The following is a 23,038-nucleotide window of genomic DNA, read 5'->3' on the forward strand; positions in this document are numbered from 1 at the left end:
ACTTGGCACTGTGGCTTGAACTTCTGTATTGATGGTATATTTCACACATAAATAGCATTAAAAATATAAAAATAGCAGAAAGAACCATCATGCAACACGGGTATTACCTGCCATGGGTTTTTTTTGGCCACACTCAGTGGGGCTCAGGGGTTACTCCTAACTGTGGGCTCAGAAATCACTGCTGGCAGGCTCTGGGGAACATATGGGATGATGGGGATTGAACCTGGGTCAGCCACATGCAAGGCAAACGCCCTATCTGCTATACTATCACTCCAGTCCCACCATGGGCTATTTTAACAGAAAAAAGTGTTTCCTATTTTCTATGTTTATTTAAATTCTAACAATTGTTAACATTTTATCTTTCTGTGCTTGTTTGTAAAACAGTTTACAAAAAAAAAAAATGTAGAGCTAGAGCAAGAGTAGAGAGTAAGGCTTGTTTTTCATGCTGTCAATCCAGTTGGATCCCTGGCATCCAATATGGTCCCCCAACCACAGCCAAAAGTGATGCTTGAGTAGAGCCAGAAGTAAGACCTAAATACTGGTGGGTGTGAACCCCTCCAAAAACCAAACAAAATAATAAAGGTGCATTAAACTTGTTTCAGTCTCAGAAACAAATGTTATTATTATTCCAAATGGCCTTCGTTATTTTTTAATTGGAATGAAAAGAATTTAAGTTTATACTGTTAAATGAACAAAAATGTAGAAATATTAAAAAGAATATATAAACAGAATGAATAGATAACCTACTACTCACCCATTTGTATACTGTGAAACTTGTGCCAAGAAAGAAGATGCAGAATGAGCTTCTTCACTATCTTCTTGAACCAGAGCAGGTGGGAAGTCTGGAAAAAATAAATCCTCTGAACGGTGAGTTTATGAATTTGCTATTCAATTCATAAATTATGTTACAATGTCATTTTTTCGAAAATGATAATAAACAGTGTCAACTCAACTGAGGCTATTTCCCTTGTTTTTATTCTAAGCAGCTGATCTAACTATTAGCTGAAGAAACAGAGCAGAATCACAGGCCAACTAACCATAGACCTCAATGTTGTCCAAGAAATCAAACAGTCCCCTGAACACTACCAGGGAGGCCCTTATATAATAAACACAAAACACAAAACCATGTATATATTTAAGTATATAATATGGTGTTTCTACACACACACACACACACACACACACACACACACACATATAAAATGTAAAAGACTTTTTTAAGTCAGAGGGTGTATTGAGTGGAGAGTTATTAAGTTTTGGGATGCCAGGCATCAAACCTAGAGTTTACACATGGAAGACATGTTTGTTACCACTGAGCTACTTCCCTAATCCCAAAAGGTTGCTTCTTTTATAGGGGCAATACCCAATTATGCTTGACTTTATGAGGTGAGGCCTAGGGTTGGTCTTGGGAGTCATTGGGACCAACCTAGTGGCACTCAGGGGTACCAGTAGTCCTTACTATAAAGTAAAAAAACTATAGAATAAATGGCATAAGATTTAAAAAAAAAACTCAATCATTTTAGCTGAAGAAGCTAAGAAAAGTTTTATAGACAAGATTATAGCAAAAGGTTGAGAAACTATATACAACTTTAAGATGGAAAAAAATTGATGGGGGTGGGGGCCACACCCAGCAGCGCTCCAGGCTCTGCACTCAGAAATTGCCCCCAGCAGGTTCGGGGGACCATATGGGATGCCAAGAATTGACTCACTTGGTCCTGTGCTGTCCATGTGCAAGGCAAATGCCCTACCACTGTGATATCTCTCTAGCCCCTAAAATGGAAAACTTTAAAACAAAAAATTAGAAAAGCAAATCAAAATGCCTCTCTGAGGAGGAGCTACAAGTCAGAGCCTCAAGTGGTTTGGCTCAGTGGTAGTCTTTTTTTTTTTTTTTTGAATTTATTACCTTTATTTTTTTTTTAATTTTTTATTTTGAATTATGAGAACAAAAGATGCAAAGAAAGAGGATAAGGTAAAGTTACAGTGGAAGGACAATCACCCATAACATAATTCTCAGAAGAAGTCTCCTTGCTGATATCTTAACTCTGAACTTTCAGCTAAAGAAAGTTAAGATAAATAAAACAGAATCCATGTGCAATTACTTTGCCCCTCAAGTCCCCAGATTGTAGCACATTATAATATTTCTTAACAGCACACAAGGCAATCTAAAGCCATCAAACTTACGTAACTCCTTAAACATTAGAGGCATAGTATTTTTTACATTTCCATGTACATGCATATTAGCTTAAGTTAACCTCAAATTTTAAGTGAGTGCGTTTTAAGGATTAGAGTCAAAGGAGCACAGTAAAAACGGTGTTAGAGTGGCAATTGTTGTTTGCATAGGCCCACCAAAATATGAGAGGCATGGAAAGGAATAACCTTGGCCTAAATACAAAGAGATCCTACCCCTGAAGTTTCCTGGCATAAGACCAGCTCTAGGCTTCAGGCAAGTTATCGTTCGATCCAAGACATTGTCCGTAATGCCAACACACTTATCACACAGTCTCTGTTGTTGGTATCATGTTTCTGTATTAAAGATTCTGGAATCTGCATGTCCTACATTGAAGTCATGATGTGGAGTGCCTTCTCGTTTCACCTCACCATGAAAGGGCAATGCAGGAAGCCCTGTCCTGTAAGCAGGTTGTTGTTGTTAAGTCTTCTCAGTGTTAAGGGAAGTCTCTTTTGAGCAGGACGATGTCTGAGCAGTGGTAGGGTCTTCCGTGGTAGAGGATTGCTTCCAGGTGATGTTATAGACAAACCTCACAATTAAGGGGCAATACAGCAAGCCCTGTCCAGTAAGCAGGTCATTGTTCTTGTCTTCTCAGTGTTAAGGGGTGTCTCTTTTGATCGATGTCAGAGCAGCTGTAGGGTCTTCCCTGGTACAGGAATGCCTCCGGGTGATGTTATATACAACCTTGGATGTTTTGTAAATGTCTTCTGTAGATCAAGGGGTAAATGGAGAATGCCCATTCTTCTGAGGCCTGTGCCAGGTCTTTATGTCAATGTTCAGGGTGTAAGGTCTCATTGCACTACAAGATTTGTGTGTTCCCATTTCTATTAGATAAGAACTTATTGGTATGTATAGTATTTTCCCATTTTAGTGTGCCTAAGCAAACAAGAAATAAAGCCACGTGGTGCTATCAGGTATATGGGGGCGTAAGAACATTTCCAACAAGACCCATGACTTGGTTCAAACATAAGTATTAAACTGAGGGATTCTTTCACACCAAATTCCATATTGAGCAGTTCACAAAGAGAAGATAAAAAACATGGGGGGGGGGGATCGTCACTGTATAAGAAAATATTCAGCAAAAGTTTATAGACGTCAAAGAAAACACCCATAAAATGTTGAAAAGATATGTGTCATTATTATGCCTTTTAAAATAGTTGGGTGGGTGTTAACTCCAGGGTACCACTTTGGTCTGTGACTTAGGACTCAACAGTACTTAATTTAGAAAGGGTAAATGAGGAGTAATGATGATAGGAGTTAAAAAAGTTAAAGAGAAATATGAACTTATGAAGGGGTATGCAAAAGGGCAGAGTACAAAATGGACATTCTGCATACATAAAAACATAATTCAATGATAGTGAGTACTATTAATGTTTCTTGTGAGAGTACTATTAATGTTTCTTGTGAGAGTACTATTAATGTTTCTTGTGCAGGCGGGAGCAATAGCCCACACGCGATTTTGAAAATATAGACTGGACAGAGATTACCAGTGACTTCAAGAAGCTGGGAGGCCAGAAGTTCAGAGCCCCACCCAGACCCTTCCTAAGGAGCTGAATGGATGATGGGGGAAGGCCTAGGGTACCTTCAAGCTCCACCAAGGGACCCAACTCACCGGCTTGCCCAGGCATGTGGCCCGGGGAAGCCCTGGAGATCTGGAGCAAGGCGGTAGAGGGGTGCTGGGGTTACCCAAGTCCTGCACCTCCACTAGGCCTGGTCAAGCAGGCCTCCAGCATGGTGGGAGCCTGCCAAACCTCCTCCTGCTAGGCTCCCAGCTCCCAGGAAGGATTTTTTTTTAATTTTTTTATTTTTTTAATTTTTTTTAATTTTTTATTTTTAATTATGAGAACAATGATGCAAAGTACGAGGACAAGGTAAAGTTACAGTGGAAGGACAATCACCCATAAACAGAGTTCTCAAAAGAAATCCCCTTGCTGACGCCTAAATTTTGAACTTACAGTCAAAGAACATTAAGAAAAATAAAACAGAACCCATGTACAGTTACTTGGTTCAGTGGTAGTCTTTTTATATCTGCAGAGCAGCAATGCTCTACAGACCAGTGCTGAATACCCGTAATACCACTGGTATAGCTAATTACCCCTATTTCACAGAAGTGCTTTGGCCTTTTTGCTTAATAGCATCACAAGGAAACAAATAAATATCATTTAACAAGAGACTATATTAAGAACATAGAAACAGATGAGTAATCATAGGAATAATTAATCTTGATAATAGACCATAACATATACAACATACATAACCATACGTAGTATGTAATTTGCAGTGATCCCCAATGGAACGTACCTTTGTCTATAGTAAGAAGTATCTGAAGCATGTGTGCCATGGTGATCAAATGGAAAAGATAAAGGTGATTATAAGAGGAACTAATTGCTGAAGGCTGCAGATCAGCAGTGTCATCCCAGTACAAGGATGGGAATGATAACACAGCACCTACCTAAGACAAAATATAGATATAAATGTGGGAAACAATTAATAAACTAATATCCTACTAAATACAAAGAACAACAAATGCTATGATGGGTTTGTATTCCTTTTTTAATAACCATGTATTTTCCTAGTTATTCAGAATATTTTAGAATATGCCATAAATGGAAAATAATTTCCATCATTCCTACGACCAGCAACCAGATTCTGCCATCCAGAAATTTCATGCCCTAACCTAATTCCTTTTTTTTTTTTGGTTTTTGGGCCACACCCGGCGGTGCTCAGGGGTTACTCCTGGCTGTCTGCTCAGAAATAGCTCCTAGCAGGCACGGGGGACCATATGGGACACCGGGATTCGAACCAACCACCTTTGGTCCTGGATCGGCTGCTTGCAAGGCAAACACCACTGTGCTATCTCTCCGGGCCCCCTAATTCCTTTTTTTTTAGGTGAAATCTTTTTCTTTTCTTTTTTTAAGGTGGGGTACACCTAGCAATCAATGTTCAAGGGATTATATGGGGTACCAAGGATCATACCTGGGCCAGCTGCATGCATGATAAATGCTCTACCTGCTGTACTATCACTCTGGCTCATCTTAAGTGAACTCTTCTAAAGGAAGGGTATCACCATAGGGATGGAATAATTTTGCAAGAAACTCACAAAGATGGGGCCTGAGTGATAAAACAGCAGATAGGGTATTGGCTTTGCATGTGATCAACCCAGCTTTGATCCCATGAATCCTATATAGATCCCTGAAGCCACCAGGAGCAATTCTTTGTGTGTGTGTGTGTGTGTGTGTGTGTGTGTGTGTGTGTGTGTGTGTGTGTGTGTGTGTGTGTGTGTGTGTGTGTGTGTGTGTGTGTGTGTATGTGTGTGTGGTTTTTGGGTCACACCCGGCAGTGCTCAGGGGTTATTCCTGGCTCCAGGCTCAGACATTGCTCCTGGCAGGCACAGGGGACTATATGGGATGCCGGGATTCGAACCGATGACCTCCTGCTTGAAAGGCAAATGCCTTACCTCCATGCTGTCTCCGGCCCCCACCAGGAATAATACTAAGTATAGAGCTAGGAGTAACCCCTGAGTACTGCTGGGTGTGGTCTCAAAACAAAACATGAGTAACTCACAAAACAGTTGCTATCTATCCATAGATGTTTGAGGAGAAGCCTAGATACATTTGTGGTATATACAAAATGATTATTTCAAGATAGCTCACATTAAAAAAAAAATCACAAAGCTGGAGTGGTGTCACAAAGTGGTAAGGTGTCTGCCTTGCATGTGCATGCTAGCCTAGGATGGACTGAGGTTCGATCCCCCAAGCCAGAAGAGATTTCTTTTTTTTTTTTTTTTTTTTTGGTTTTTGGGTCACACCCGGCAGTGCTCAGGGGTTACTCCTGGCTGTCTGCTCAGAAATAGCTCCTGGCAGGCACGGGGGACTATATGGGACACCGGGATTCGAACCAACCACCTTTGGTCCTGGATCGGCTGCTTGCAAGGCAAACGCTGCTGTGCTATCTCTCTGAGCCCTGGAAGCGATTTCTGAGCGTATAGCCAGGAGTGACCCCTGGGTGTCACAGGGTGTGACAAAAAAGAAAAAAAAATCACTTGGGGTCGGAGTGATGGCGCAGTGGTAGGGCAACTGCCTTATATGTGGCTGACCCAGGACAGAGCGCAGTTTGATCCCCCAGCATCTCATATGGTCCCCCGATACCTGAGTGCATAGGCAGGAGTAACCTCTGAGCATCACCAGGTATGGCCCAAAAACAAACAAACAAACAAACAAAACAAAATCACTGCTAATAATAACAAGTTAAATGATAAGAAGGGAACCAGGAAGGGCTGGAATGGAAGCACAGTGGTAGAGCATTTGCCTTGCACACAGCTGACACAGGACTAACTCAGGTTCAATCCCCTGGCATCCCATATGGTCTCCCAAGCCAGGAGTAATTTCTGAGCACAGAGCCAGGAGTAGCCTCCGAGTGCCACCAGGTATGCCCCCCTTCAAAAAAAAAAAAAAGAAGAAGGGAACCAGTGATGTAATTCAGGTGTAAAGCACATGTTTGGTAAGTATGAGGCCCTAATTTGGTTCCCAGCATTGCAGCAAAGAAGGAAGAGATTGGAAAAGAAAAAAGGAAAGATGATCCTTTACCCATAGGAGTGTTTTGTTTTGAGCACACATGGTGATGTTAAAGGCTTACTCCGGGCTCTATACTAAAGAATTATTCCTTGTGGGACATGTGGACTACATATTCAGTGCAATCCTGGGGTGGCTGTGCGCAAGGCAAGCACTTCACTGCTCTACTATTTCTCTGACCCATAGAAGCATAATAAGTTATTATAAAAAGTTTGTGCGGCCAGAGTAATAGTATAGTGGGCAGGCAGGGCATTTGCCTTGCGGGTTGTTGACCTGGGTTCAAACCCCAGAGCCTGCCAGGGGTAGTTTCTGAGTATAGATCCAGGAATAATGCGAGCATTGCCAGGTGAGCGCCAACACATACCCCCACCCAAATAAATACTATTTTTTTTGCTCATATAGAAACCAATAATTTTAAAAGTAATTCTGATGTGCTAATCAAATCTTTCGATCTGTAAACAGAATAGACAGACTGGAATTTATAGCTAGAATACAAATAATTTATAATCTTAAACAAATTATATATTTACATTCATAAATATAATTATATTCATATTTAATTATATTTATATTTCATGAATTTGGAAATCATAAAACTATGACTGCTTTGAAAAAATTTAATTGAACACTTACCAAAACATGAAATAGATCTACCGATAGAAGACAAGGGGTATCTTCTGATTTTAGGTTAGGAAAAACAACTGAGGAAAAAAAGGGCATTTGCTCAGTAAGATAATAATATAAGCAAGTATAAATGGAAAATACAAATACTCTGAACAAAAATAAAACAAGGTTATAAAATACAAAATATTGTAAACTGAATAATCAAGCCTTTAAAGTATGAGGAGCATAATTAAAAAATTAATTTTAGGAAAGGTTTCCAGAAGTCTTGGATATAATTTATATAATTTATAAATTACATAATTTATAACCTTACATAAATATAAGAGTTAGAAGGAACAAGTAAATAAACAAGGATAACTGAAAATAGAGACTATTCATTAGGGTGAGTTACCATAGAGGGGAGGAGTGGGAGAAAATAATCTAATGGATTATGGTGGAGTAATATTGGCATTTGGTGGTAGGTATGGTATAGTAACAATGTGCCCCAAAAGTATGTAAAAACATTTTTGTAAGCCAATGTTATCTCAAAGGAAATAAGCTTAAAAAAAATTAACTATGATTATAGGTACTACTGAAACAGACATGTGGTTTGTTTTTTCACATGTAAGGCAGGTATAGTAAGAGTTCAAAATTACTGCCATGTGTTGTTTCCTAATGAAATACCCTGTTGGAAGTGTAATGATAAAAACATACAAATATTAAAATAGTAATAACTTTAAAAATGGTTTTGGGGTCACCACATCTGGATGTGCTTAAGGATTACATCCAGTGCACTGTATGGGGAGCCATGTGGTGTAAGAGATTAATACTGGATTCCCGTATGCAAAGTGGGAGCTATCTTTCAGCACAAAATAATAAAGGAGACTATACCTGATAGGAGACGAATCAGATGTTTCTGTATCAGGACCTGAGAGCAGGTAACCCTTTGTGCAACGGCAAACTGCATCAGTGCTTTCAAACCATTATGCTAAATTATGAGAGGAAGTTAAAAAGATAAAGACAACAAAATTAAAACAATAGAATTAAATTATAATTTTTTTGGTTTGGTTTTTGGACCACACCAGGTGACACTTAAGAGTTACTACTGGCTATGGGCTCAGAAATCGCTCCTGGCTCAGGGGTCCATATGGGATGCCGGGGATTAAACTGTGGTCCATCCTGGGTCGGCCGTGTGGAAGGAAAATGTCCTACCACTGTGCAATCACTCTGGCCCCTGATATTATAATTTTTAAATAACTATATAGATTTATATATCACAGTTCTACAAATAAATTACAATACTTCTAAAAGCTTCTAAAAGTTTTATGGTCTCACATAATTTTAAAAAGATTTTTCCATGATAGAGAGACATTATATCTGTAATAATTTCTTTTTTACAAAATATTGTTGGAATGGCCAAAAGGCACATGAAAAAATGCTCCACATCACTAATCATCAGGGAAATGCAAATCAAAACAACCATGAGGTACCATCTCACGCCACAGAGATACTGGTGCACATCACAAAGAATGAGAACAAGCAGTACTGGCGGGGATGTGGAAAGAAAGGAACTCTTATCCACTGCTAGTGGGAATGCTGTCTAGTCCAACCTTTATGGAAAGCAATATGGAGATTCCTCCAAAAACTGGAAATTGAGTTCCCATACAATCCAGCTATACCACTCCTAGGGATATACACTAGGAACACAAAAAAAACAATACAAAAACCCCTTCTTCACACCTATATTCATTGCAGTGCTATTTACAATACCCGGACTCTGGAAAAAACCAAGATGCCCTTCAACAGATGAATGGCTAAAGAAACTGTGGTACATGTACACAATGAAATATTATGCAGCCATCAGGAGAGATGAAGTCATGAAATTTTCCTATACATGGATGTACATGGAATCTATTATGCTGAGTGAAATAAGTCAGAGGGAGAAAGACAGACACAGAATAGTTTCACTCATCTATGGGTTTTAAGAAAAATAAAAGACATCCTTGCAATAATTTTCAGAGACAAAAGAGAGGAGGGCTAGAAGTTCCAGATCACTACATGAAGCTCACCACAAAGAGTGGTGAGTGCAGTTAGAAAAATAACTACACTGAGAACTTTCATAACCATGTGAATGAACGAGGGAAGTGGAAAGCCTGTCTAGAGTACAGGTGGGGGTGGGGTGGGATGGCGGGAGATTTGGGACATTGGTGATGGGAATGTTGCACTGGTAAAGGGGGATGTTCTTTACATGACTAAAACCCAACCACAATCATGTTTTTAATCAAGATGTTTAAATAAAGATATTATTTAAATGAAAATAAAAAAACCCACAAAATATTGTTGGGACTGAAGCTATAGCGTAGTGGTAGGGCATTTGCCTTGCTTGCTGCTGACCCAGGACAGACCTAGTTCGATCCCTGGCATCCAATATGGTCCCCCAAGCCAGGAGCAATTTCTGAGCGCATACACAGGAGTAACCCAAGTATCACTGGGTGTAGTTCAAAATCCAAAAACAAAAAAGTAATTATTTTGATATTTTAAAGTTCATTTTTGTTACCAATATAAAAATATAGAAGTTTAAGAATCACAAAGACAATACAAGGAAAAGAAATTATATCCTGTTGCTTTTAAATTTACATGTCAAACTTATCTCTATATAATCAAGACAAAATGAGTCTTACAGCAACATGATGTATCTGTCCACATAATTCATTCCTGAATTAGAACAAATATATGTTCCTTGGATTTATGCAAAAAGAGCCTCAACAAAATCAATTCCACTTAAAGTGCAAACTTAGCAACTTGGGAGTCTATAGTCATCTTCAGTCTGATGGGGAAAAAAAAACTGAAAAAAAATCAGTAAATTTTATAAAATAATATTCAATGCAATGTTTTAAGAAAAGAAAAAGGGAACCGAAGTAGAATTCAAATTGCCACCATTCACAACTGTACACAAAAACTAACATAGTGAACTAAATAGTATAAGTAATGTGATTTTCACGCAATTATGGGACATAAAAATCAATAGTAATTACTTTATTTATTCTAATAGGGTTACCATATTAAAAATGTTATGCATATTCTTCATATATATTCTAGCATTTTTTTAAAATTTTGCATTTAAGCAACATGGTTACATGATTGTTCATAATAGTTTTCCACAGAGTCATACAATGTACAACAACCTTCACCAGTGCACACCAGTGGCAACATCTCCACCAATGTCCCTAGTTTCCCTCTCACCCTCCCTAATGCCCTCTTACCCTCCACCCACACTCCCCTTCGTGCTTCTGGGGCAAGCATTCTCTCTCTCTCCTTTTTTGATACTGTGGTTTGCACAGCTGTTAATAAAAAATGCCACGCATGTCACTTTATCCCCTTTCAGCACCCAGTTCTTATCCAGAATGATTGGTTCCAACTATCACTTTCTTTTTTGTTGTTTGGCTTTTGGGTCAGACCCAGCGGCGCTCAAGGATTACTCCTGGCTCTGCACTCAGAAATCGCTCCTGGCAGGCTTGGGGGAACCACATGGGATGCCAGAATTGAAGCAGAGTTCAACCTGTGTTGACCAGGTGCAAGGCAAATATCCTACTGCTGTTACCCTACCTATTGCTTTGGTCCCCCAACTATCACTTTCACAATAGATCCTTCTCTACTCTAACTGTACTCTCTGCTCTTTTGGCAAGCTGTCTACCAACCTAGCATCTGTTTTAAATTTATTTATATGCATGTATAAACTTATTTGCCATATTTGTTCATATGTATTTATTTGTGTGTATAAATCTATAATCACTTTCAATTCTTAGGTACTCATTTTCTTCAGAATCAAAATAAATTAATTTGTGTCACACCTGGTGGTGCTCAGGGATCACTTTCTGATGGCACTGAGGGATCCTATGTGGTGTCAAAGATTGAACCAGAATCATGCAAGGCAATGTGACTTATTCTACTATACTATCAGAATAAATTTCTTATGACTTGATCTAATATTATTCTATTAAAGTTTGTGTAAGTAAATGTGATTATAGAAATTCTAAAATGTTGGCAGAAAACCCACTGAATTCAGGGAACTATTTCTGCTTTTCAAATAGCAGGATAGGAATGGCAGGGAAGCACACTATGGGCCACAACTTGCATAAGTGTAACATCCTACATGCCACTATCGGGAAAATAAGAAAAATAATTAGGAGAGAATTCTCAGTTTGTGATGGTCAGCCTTGCCTCCCTCCCCCCACCTGCTAATGAATACATTTCTTGAGTTTAATGTTTTAGAGTAATCTACATCTGAGACTTAGAACTGAAGTAGGAATATAGTTTTGTAATGTCAGAATTTGCTCCTCAAGGAGCCTGGATTATTCTTTTTTCGGGATGGGTTGGGAGTTTGGGGTCACATCTGGCAGTGCTCAGGGGTTACTCCTGGCTCTGCACTCAAAAATCGATCATGGCAGGCACAGGGAACATATGGGATGCCAGGATTCAAACCACCATCTGTCTTGGGCTGGCTGCATGCAAGGCAAGAGCCCTACCTCTGTGCTATCTATCTCTCTGGCCCCACTTACATTTTATTCTTAAAACCAGTATGAGTCAATTAGCATTACATTTACTAATAGTAAATGATGACAAAGTGAAAAGGAAAGTTGTGGGAGACACCAGATTTCTTTCTTTCTTTTTTTTTTTTGGTTTTTGGGCTACACCTGGCATTGCTCAGGGGTTACTACTGGCTGTCTGCTCAGAAATAGCTCCTGGCAGGCATGGGGGACCATATGGGACACTGGGATTCTAACCAACCACCTTTGGTCCTGGATCGGCTGCTTGCAAGGCAAACGCCGCTGTGCTATTTCTCTGGGCCCAGAATTGTATATGAAATATTTTAAGAGGAACTATCTTCTCTCAAATGAAGGCATCTATTTCTGAACAAACAAACCTGCTTCATTATCCTTTGTTTTGCCATAATAAAAAACATGGAAACAAAACCAAAACATTGGAAACTTAGGGAGCACTTAAGGTCTGAATGATTGAATAAGTGAATGTAAAAGTAGGATTTCCTAGTAATTTTAGTTTTGAATGATAGAGTGATAATGATAATATATGTATGAAATTAATCTTTAATAATATTTTTTTGTTTGTTTTTGTTTTTGGGCTACACCTGGTGGTGCTCAGGGGTTACTCCTGGCTGTCTGCTCAGAAATAGCTCCTGCCAGGCACGGGGGACCATGTGGGACACCGGGATTCGAACCAACCACCTTAGGTCCTGGATCGGCTGCTTGCAAGGCAAACACCGCTGTGCTATCTCTCCGGGCCCGACACCAGGTTTCTTATTTGATAATAAACAGAGAAGGAGAAAAAAGATAACTAAGTGAAATCTCAGTGAATCATACTGAACCACTGAGATTAGGTAAATTCTGTTAAGTGTGCAATATCTTCCATTCAGTATTCTGGAGGAAGACAAAGTAGCTTCCTTTCTTGTGTACCTCCTGCTAATTTTGGATAATTTTTTAAAGGAATAAATAAAAATTGTCTAAAATAGTAAATGAACTGTGAATCATTAAAACTATTCCAAGTTAACTGTACCCTGCTGAAATACACATACCTGTCTATTTTGAAGTGCTCCAAATAAAGGTTTTTCTTCAGCTCCCAAGAGGTTTTCTGAAAGAATGAAAAAAATCCTAAATACTGCTAAAATTGAACAGTTAGTTCTATCCAATAGCCTTTTTACCAGTATTTCTGACCAAGTTTATTTTCCCCTTTCTTCTTTATGTTTTTGCTTGCTTGATTTTTTTTTTTTTTTTTTTTGCTATGCCTGGCACTGTTCAGGGCTTATTCCTGGATCTATTTCAGGGAAATATATTGAGTGCTAGGGATTAAACCTGAGTTGGCCACGTGCAAGACAAGTGACCTACCAATGTATGATCTCTCAGGCCCCTCTTCTTTAAATTCTATATAAAAATTTCTAAATTTTGAGGTAATATTAAAAGAGAAGATACAGGTCATTTAAATATTATTTCTATAAATAATGAAACCCTTACAACAATAAATACTAGCATAAGATGACATGATACTGTATATAGAAAATCCTAAAGATTCCACAAAAAAGCCTCATAGAAACAATAAACTTGTATGGTAAAGTGGCAGGCTACAAAGTTAATACTCAAAAATCTATGACTTTTCTATACACAAATAGTGAAAGGGAAAAGATATAAAAAAAAAAAAACATGCCATACACAATTGTGCCTCATAAAATCAAGTACCTTGGAGTCAAATTAACTAAAGAGGTAAAAGACTTTTACAAAAAAAAAAAACTATAAAATACTGCTTTAAGAAATAAAAGAAGACACAAGAAAATGGAGACAATGGATTAGGAGGTGATCAATATTAATAAAATGACAGTACTTCCCAAAGAATTATACAGATTTAATTCAATCCCTTTAAGGATACCCATGACATTCCTGAAATTCATATGCAGAAACAATGTCCATAAATAGCTGAAGCAATCCTTGGCAAAAAAAAAAAAAAAAAGATGGGGGAATCAATTTCCCCAAATTTAAACTGTATTATAAAGCAGTAATCATTAAAACAACATTTACTGGTACTAGGGCTGGAAAGAGCACAGCAGCAGGGCGTTTGCCTTGCACACAACTGATCTAGGATAAACAGTGGTTCAAATCCTGGCATCCCATATGGTTCCTCATGCCTGCAAGGAGCAATTTCTGAGCACAGAGCCAGGAGTAACTTCTAGGTGCTGTCAGATGTGACCCAAAACCCAAAAATAAACAAACCAAAAAAGAAAAAAAAGTACTAAAATAAAGGGAGACCCTTAGGTCAATGGAATAGTTTTGAATATTCAGAGATGGACCCACAGATTTATGAACAATTAATTTTTAATAAAGGAACAAGAAATACAAAATGAAGTAAACAAAAGCCTCTTGCACAAGTGGTGCTAGGAAAACTGGTCAACTACATACAAAAAAATGAACTCAGAACTCTCCTTAACACCATGCATGCACAAAGGTCAAATCAAAATAGATTAAAGACCATGACATCAGATCTGAAACAACAGGTACATAGAGGAAAATGTAGGCAGAATACTCCACAACACTGAAGTTAAAGCATTTTCTTTCTTTCTTTCTTTTTTTGGCTTTTGGGTCACACCCGGCAGCGCTCAGGGGTTACTCCTGGCTTCACATGCTCAGAAATCGATCCTGGCAGGCTCGGGGGACCATATGGGATGCCGGGATTCGAACCACCATCCTTCTGCATAAAAGGCAAACGCCTTACCTCCATGCTATTTCTCTCGGACCCAGTTAAAGCATTTTCTTTCTTTTTTTCCCCTCCCTCCCTCCCTCCCTCCCTCCCTGCCTCCCTCCTTCCTTCCTTCCTTCCTTCCTTCCTTCCTTCCTTCCTTCCTTCCTTCCTTCCTTCCTTCCTTCCTTCCTTCCTTCCCTCCCTCTCTCCCTTCCTTCCTCCCTCCCTCTTTCTTTCTTTCTTTCTTTCTTTCTTTCTTTCTTTCTTTCTTTCTTTCTTTCTTTCTTTCTTTCTTTCTTTCTTTCTTTCTTTCTCTTTCTTTCTTTCTTTCTTTCTTTCTTTCTTTCTTTCTTTCTTTCTTTCTCTCTCTCTCTTTCTCTCTCCCTCCCTCCCTCTCTTTCTCTCTCTCTCTCTTTCTCTCTCTCTCTCTCTCTCTCTTTCTTTCTTTCTTTCTTTCTTTCTTTCTTTCTTTCTTTCTTTCTTTCTTTCTCTTTCTCTCTTCTTTCTCTCTCCCTCCCTCCCTCCCTCCCTCCCTCTCTCCCTCCCTCTCTCTCTTTCTCTCTTTCTCTCTTTCTCTCTTTCTCTCTTTCTCTCTTTCTCTCTCTCTCTCTCTCTCTCTCTCTCTCTCTCTCTCTCTCTCTCTTTCTTTCTTTCTTTCTTTCTTTCTTTCTTTCTTTCTTTCTTTCTTTCTTTCTTTCTTTCTTTCTTTCTTTCTTTCTTTCTTTCTTTCTTTTTGGGCCACACCCGGCGGTGCTCAGGGGTTACTCCTGGCTGTCTGCTCAGAAATAGCTCCTGGCAGGCACGGGGGACCATATGGGACACCAGGATTCGAACCAACCACCTTAGGTCCTGGATCGGCTGCTTGCAAGGCACACGCCACTGTGCTATCTCTCCGGGCCCTAAAGCATTTTCAGGGATGAAACATCACTGGCTAAGCAAGTGGAAGCAAAGATAAACAAATGGGATGACATTAAACTAGAAGCTTCTATACTTTAAAAGAAATAGTAACTAGAATACAAAGGCTACCTATGGAATGGGACAAAACTTTTCACCCAAAACCCATCAAACATATATTTAAGATATACAAGGCACTGTTGAACTTTACAAAAACTACACTAATCCCATCAAAAAATGGGGAGAAGAAATGAACAGATATTGCCTCAAAGAGAAATATAGATGGCCTAAAGGCACATGAAAAAGTGCTAGTCATCAGGGAGATGCAAATAAAAAAAAAATAGGTATCCTCACCGCAGATGTTTCTGCCTCTTAATTAGACATCTTCTACAACAGTCTTACCGAAAGCTCAAGCTTGGACTGAAAAAGAGCTCAATTGTGTATCTCCCATTCATCAAACCTTAGCAGAAGCTAAGGTCTATTTGAAGATAAGGCACTTGTCACAGATAAATGTTTAGTCTGGATTATCTCAGTCTAAAGGGTGAGGTATATAAAAAAAAAAAATAGGTATCATCTCACATCACAAAGACTAGCACACATCACAAAAAATAAGAACAATCACTGCTGGAGAGGATGGAGGAAGAAAGGAATTCTCACTCACTGCTGGCAGAAATGCAGGCTGGTCCAGCCTTTTTGGAAAAAAAATACGGACATTCCTCAAAAAGCTGGAAATTGTGCTTTCATATGACTCAGCAATTTCACTCCTACAGATAGATATACTCCAGGAACACAAACGCACAATACAAAAATGCCCTCTGCACTCCTCTTTTATTGTAGCACTAATTACAATAGCCAGAATTTGGAATGTGTTATTTGGAATTTGTTATTTGTTATCTGGAATTTGTTATTGGTGCCCATTATCAAATGAGTGGCTAAAAAAACTGTGGTACATTTATACAATGAAATACTATGCAGCTGTTAGGAAAAATGAAGTTATGAAAATTGTTTATACATGGGTGTACATGGAGACTGTTATGCTGAGTGAAATGAGCCAAACATAGAAAAATCTCACTCATTTGTAGGATATAAAAAAAAAAACGAGGGGCCGGAGAGATAGCATGGAGGTAGAGTTTGCCTTGCATGCAGAAGGACGGTGGTTCGAATCCTGGCATCCCATATAGTCCCCTGAGCCTGCCAGGAGCGATTTCTGAGTATAGAGCCAGGAGTAACCCCAGAGTGCTGCCAGGTGTGACCCATAAAAAACAAAGAAACAAAAAAACACACACAAAAACCGAGAAATACCCAGAGAATATAGAGACAAAGATTAGGAAGTCCAGCCCAGAGTAGAAAGCTCGCCACAAAGAGTGTAGTTAGAGTAAAGAAGTGTCTCCTAGGACAATAACTGGAACTGATCATGTGGACAAGAACCGGCGATGAAAGTGAAAAAACTAGCAGGCAAGGTACCCCTCCATTACCAATAGTGCAAACCAAAGCATAAAAAAGGAAAAAGAGAGAATGAGGGAGAAGAGGGGAGAGAGAAGCAAATCACCTGCCCCAAAGCAAGGCAGGAGTGGGGGTGTATGGTGAAAGGGAATCTGAAGTCATTGGTGATAGGAAGGGTGCGCTGGTGAAGGATGGTGTTCATTGTATGACTGAAACCCAACAATGAACAATTTTGTAGCCATGGTGCTTAAATAAAGCAACAAAAAAAGAATACTAGCATATATATATATATATATATATATGCTAGTATTCTTTTTTTGTTGCTTTATTTATATATATATATATATAAATTTATATATATAGCATACTAGTCAATTTTTCTGTTAACAACTTTCATGCAAAAACTTAAAATATTCTTATATTGAGGGAGGGCAAAACTATTCTTATATTTTTAAAATTTATTGTTTAACATTTATTCAAAAGGACACATGCATACCAATATTCATTGTAGCACTCAGCACAATAACTAAGATTTGCAATCAACCTTGATGTTCCATGACAGGTAAATGTTAATTTCACTCAGTAAGCCTTTTTTTTTGGTTTTGGTCCATACCTAGCAGTGCTCAAGGGTTATTCATGGCTCTGTGCTCAGAAATCACTCCTGGTGGGCTCAGGGGACCATATGGGATGCTAGGAATCAAACAGCTGCACGTAGGCAAATGCTCTACCACTGTACTATTGATCTGATTCAGTGAAACTTCTTCCAGCTATAGGCTTTACCTATTGCCTGGACAGTGAAAGCACATGTGCTCCAAGTCATCATGGGGATTCGAGGATCCATTTCATCAGGAGGCACTTTCAGTCCAATTCTATAAATTGTTGTGGCAAAGAGGGTGACCATTTCCTTGATGCTTTTAGAGTATTTTGTCCTAAAAATAAAACAATAAATATTACATACTTATTTAGTAAAGGGAGAAATCTACTGAGAAGTTTAAATATTAAACAATAATTTAATTCCATTGGACAAAATAAATTGTCTTTTTTTTAAATTAGAACTAAGAGTTTTAAAATATTTATTGAAGAAAAAACTGAAGAGCTAGAGAGACAGCTCAACAAACACACAAATGGCCCAAGTTCAGTCTTGGCAAAGGAACGTTCTTTTTTTTTTTTTGTTTGTTTGTTTGTTTTTTGGGCCACACCCGGTAACGCTCAGGGGTTACTCCTGGCTATGCGCTCAGAAGTTGCTCCTGGCTTGGGGGACCATATGGGACACCGGGAGGATCGAACCACGGTCCGTCCAAGGCTAGCGCAGGCAAGGCAGGCACCTTACCTTTAGCGCCACCGCCCGGCCCCAGGAATGTTCTTTAAACTACTGAGCCCAGAAGAACCACTGAGCACGTCAAGTGGCCCCAAAACAAAAAACCAAAATCAAAAAAAAAAACATGAAGAAGCATGGGAGATGATAGCTCAGTGCTTTGAAATGCTGGTCTTACGAGTGAAAGATTACTAGTTCAATCTCTGTTTCCACCACATGTACTGAGAATGATTCTGGCAGCTCTGCAAGATTCCCTGCTCTGCAAGTAATTTTGGGTTATACTGCAGCTAAATGTGTGAGAACCACAATTAAAGGGAGTATTGCACTCTAGTTAGCATCATTAATAACAGCAAAAGTAGAAATATTACAAGATAGAAAACTATAGAACCATATCCCTGATGAACATAGATACAAAGATAAATTCTAGGGGAAAAGTGGGTGGTTTCTTTTTCCCCAACTTCAAACTGAAACTGAAATAATCAAAATAGTGTGGTACTAGAATAAGGATAGACTCTCAGATCAATGGAATAGAATTAAAAATCTAGAGATAATTCTTTGGGCCCAGTTAAACTTTGGGCCGGGGAGATAGCACAGTGGTGTTTGCCTTGCAAGCAGCCAATCCAGGACCAGGACCTAAGGTGATTGGTTCGAATCCCGGCGTCCCATATCGTCCCCCGAGCCTGCCAGGAGCTATTTCTGAGCAGCTAGCCAGGAGTAACCCCTGAGGACAGCCGGTATGGCCCAAAAACGAAAAATGAACAGTTAAACTTTGATAAAGTAGCATAAAGTATGGAGCAAGGAAAATCTTTTGAACAAATGGTGTTGGGAAAACTGATGTCATAAGCAAAAACAAACAAAAAACCCACAAAAAACTAACTCAGATCCTTTTCTAACACCACACACAAAAGAAATAAAAATGGATTTAAAAAAATCTCAATATCTGACCTAAATATCTGACCTTAACCTAAGTTAAGATATGTTAGAAAAACATGGGCAGAATACTCCACGACATTGAAGCTTAAAGGCATTTTCAGGACTGAATGCCACTGGCCAAGCAAATGGAAGGAAAAATAAATAGGAATATATCAATTTAAAGCAGCTAGAAATGATGACCAAAGCAAAAAGATACCTCAAAAGTATTTACCCATGACATAACTGATGGAATAAATATCCAAGATATATAAAGTACTAGTAGATTTTTATTTTATTTTATTTTTTTGGCAGTAGGGGGCAGTCACACCCAGTGGTGCTCAGAGGTTACTCCTGGATCTGCGCTCAGAAATTACTCCTGGAAGGCTTCTAAAGACTGGTAGAACTTTAAAGCAAAAATGAACAAAAAACTCCCTAATGCTACAGAAAATAAAAGAGGGGCCAGAGAAATAGTACAGAGGATAGGGTGTTTGTCCTGATTGCAGCTAGCCAGATTCAACCCCCCCGAACACCACTGGGTATGGCTCCAAAGCAAACAAAAATTGGAGAAAACTGAGAAGAACAGAATGAGATGAAGAGAAACTTCCTCAATGAAGACATAAAGATGGACAAATCGGGCCCGGAGAGATAGCACAGCAGCGTTTGCCTTGCAAGCAGCCGATCCAGGACCTAAGGTGGTTGGTTCGAATCCCGGTGTCCCATATGGTCCCTCGTGCCTGCCAGGAGCTATTTCTGAGCAGACAGCCAGGAGTAACCCCTGAGCACCGCCGGGTGTGGCACAAAAACCAAAAACCAAAAAAAAAAAAAAGATGGACAAATGTTGGGCAGAAACAACAGAATAGAGGGTGGAATGTTTGCTTTGTACACAGCTGACCTGAGTTCGATCTCAAGCATCCTATTTGATTCCCTTAGCCCACCAAAAATAATTTCTGAGTACAAAGTCAGAAACAGTCCCTGACCAAAGTCAGGCATTGGCCAACAAACAAGCAAACTAAAGCATATTTAAAAAAAATCATTGTGGGGCCGGAGAGGTAGCACAGTGGTAGGGCGTTTGCCTTGCAATTGGCCAACCCAGGACCAGCAGTGGTTTGAATCCTGGCATTTCATATGGTTCCCTTTGCCTACCAGGAGCAATTTCTGAGCACCCAAAAAAAAAAAAAAAAAAAAAAAAAAGGCATTGCATCACTTACCAGGAAAATGCATATCAAAATAACCAGTGAGACTGGCACACATCAAAAACAAACAACCAGTGTTGATGAGAACATGGGATAAAGGAGAACTTCATTCACTGATAGTGGATTTTGGAGACCAATAAGGACCCTTTTACTTTAAATTGTATTACAAAGCTATAGTCATTAAAACAGCATGATACTGGAATAAAGACAGACCCTCAGATCAGTGGAATAGACTTGAGTATTCAGAGAATGTGCCCCAAATATACGATCAATTAATTTTTGATAAAGGGGCAGGAAATGCAAAATGGAGCAAGGAAAGCCTTTACAACAAGGGGTGTTGGGACAACTGGTCAGCCACTTGCAAAAAAGCTAACTCAGACCTCCAGCTAATACCATGCACAAAGGTCAAATCCAAATGGATTAAAGACCTTGATATCAGAGCCAAAACCATAAGGTAAATAGAACAACACATAGGTAAAACACTCCAGGACATGGAGACTTAAGGCATCTTCAAGGAGAAAACAGCACTCTCCAAACAAGTGGAAGCAGAGATAAAAAGATGGGAATATATTAAGTTGAGAAGCTTCTGTACCTCGAAGGAAATAGTGCCTAAGATATACAAAAGCCACTCACAGAATGAGAGTAACTATTTACCCAATACCCATCAGATAAGGGGTTAATATCAAAGATATACAAGGTATTGACAGAACTTAACAAGAAAACATCTAACCCCATTAAAAATGGGGAGAAGAAATGAATACTTTGTCAAAGAAGAAATACAAATGGTAAAAAAGCACATGAAAAAAATGCTCCACATCACTAATCATCAGGGAGATGCAAATTAAAACAACTATGAGGTACTATCTTACATCGCAGATACTGGCACACATCACAAAGAATAAGAACAATAAGTGTTGTCAGGAATGTGGAAAGGAACTCTCATTCACTGCTGTGGAAAGGTCATCTAGTCCAGCCTTTATGGAAAACAATATGAAGATTCCTCAAAAACCTGGGAATTGAGCTCCCATATGATCCTGCTATATCACTCCTAGGGAAATACCCTAGGAACACAAAAATACAGTTCCAAAATCCCTTCCTCACACCTATATTCATTGCAGCACTATTTACAATAGCCAGACTCTGGAAACAATCAAGATGTCCTTCAACAGATGAATGGCTAAAGAAACTGTGGTACATATACACAATTGAATATGATGCAGCTATCAGGAAGAGATGAAGTCATGATATTTTCCTATATGTGGATGTACATGAAATCTATTACGCAGAATGAAATAAGTCAGAGAAAGAGATAGACACAGAATAGTCTCATTCATCTATGGGTTGTAAGAAGAATAAAAGACATTATTATAATAATGCCCAGAGACAATAGAGATGAGGGCTGGAAGGACAGGATCATCATACAAAGCTTACCATAAAGAGTAATGAGTGCAGTTAGAGAAATAACTACACTGACAACTATGGTGACAATATCAATGATTGAGAGAAGTAGAATGCCTGTTTTGAATACAGGCATGGGGGGGTATTGGGGACATTGGTGATGGGAATGTTGCACTAGTGAAGGGGGGTGTTCTTTACATGACTGAAACCCAATTACAATCATGTCTGTAATCAAGGTGCTTAAAGATATTATTAAAAAAAAAAAAAAAAAACAACAGGGGCCGGAGTGATGGCACTAGAAGTAAGGCATCTGCCTTGCAAGAGCTAGCCTAGTATGAATCGTGGTTCGTGGTTCGATACCCCGGCGTCCCATATGGTTCCCCCCCCCAAACCAGGAGCGATTTCTGAGTGCATAGCCAAGAGTAACCTCTGAGTGTCAAACGAGTGTGGACCCCCCCAAAAAAACAAACATAAAAAGGACCCTTTTAGGTGGCCAATTATATATATGATTCACTCTAACAAGTTAATCTATTATTTCAAACTGTTTAACACAAATAAATGCCCTGGAACAAATAAATAAAATTAAAATAAAAAAATTACAAGCATGAAATACTGTTTGTTGCTCATTTTTACAACCATTGACAAACTTTTATTCTGTATTTATATACTTACGAGGCCTGAACTCCAAAACTCAGAATAGAATGAAATTCAAAAGTTGAATCACCCATTCCTTGACTAAATAGATCTGGAATTGTTGGAATTTCTCCTTAAATATTAAAGGAAAAATATCTTAAGTTTATCTGATATGTACTTTTTATTTTTTGAAATTATAATCATTTAAAAAAACAGAACATTAACATTTCCATTTTTAATGACTACATAGTATTCTATTAGAAGGCAGCATACAGACGAGTAATTGAGATCTGGCACCAAGCTGTTTGGGTTTAACTCCTAATTCTACTACTTATTGTCAATATGATCCTGGATGAATATTAAAGTTCTTTGGGCTCTATTTTATTATCAAATTGTTGTTCTCAATAAAATGATGAAATAAGCTTGGGAATTATTTTGGGGGAGTGTGTGTGTTAGGAATGGGGGTTATTTGCCCAACATCAAATCCTGGGCACAAAACAGGCAAAGCAGGTATTTTTACCACTGAACTACATCCTTAACCTGGAATGGCATCTTTCCTCCTGGTTGTTTACAAAAAATTTCAATAGTTTGCATGAAAATAGTTTTC

The 23,038-nt window shown here is 38.8% G+C and overlaps 1 protein-coding gene across 1 annotated transcript in view; it reads right to left on the minus strand.

Annotated features, from left to right (window-relative positions):
• Nucleotides 1–23,038, minus strand: part of UBR1 (ubiquitin protein ligase E3 component n-recognin 1) — a 152,732-nt gene that overhangs the window by 29,676 nt on the left and 100,018 nt on the right. The window contains exons 34-40 of the mRNA XM_049782441.1: nucleotides 22,471–22,564; nucleotides 17,761–17,909; nucleotides 12,992–13,047; nucleotides 8,293–8,389; nucleotides 7,432–7,499; nucleotides 4,529–4,679; nucleotides 755–842 (exon numbers count right to left, since the gene is read on the minus strand). Of these exons, the coding sequence (XP_049638398.1) occupies nucleotides 755–842; nucleotides 4,529–4,679; nucleotides 7,432–7,499; nucleotides 8,293–8,389; nucleotides 12,992–13,047; nucleotides 17,761–17,909; nucleotides 22,471–22,564 (703 nt within the window). The remainder of the gene's footprint in view (nucleotides 1–754; nucleotides 843–4,528; nucleotides 4,680–7,431; nucleotides 7,500–8,292; nucleotides 8,390–12,991; nucleotides 13,048–17,760; nucleotides 17,910–22,470; nucleotides 22,565–23,038) is intronic.

This window comes from Suncus etruscus, chromosome 10 (genome assembly GCF_024139225.1).
Source record: "Suncus etruscus isolate mSunEtr1 chromosome 10, mSunEtr1.pri.cur, whole genome shotgun sequence".
NCBI lineage: Eukaryota > Metazoa > Chordata > Mammalia > Eulipotyphla > Soricidae > Suncus > Suncus etruscus.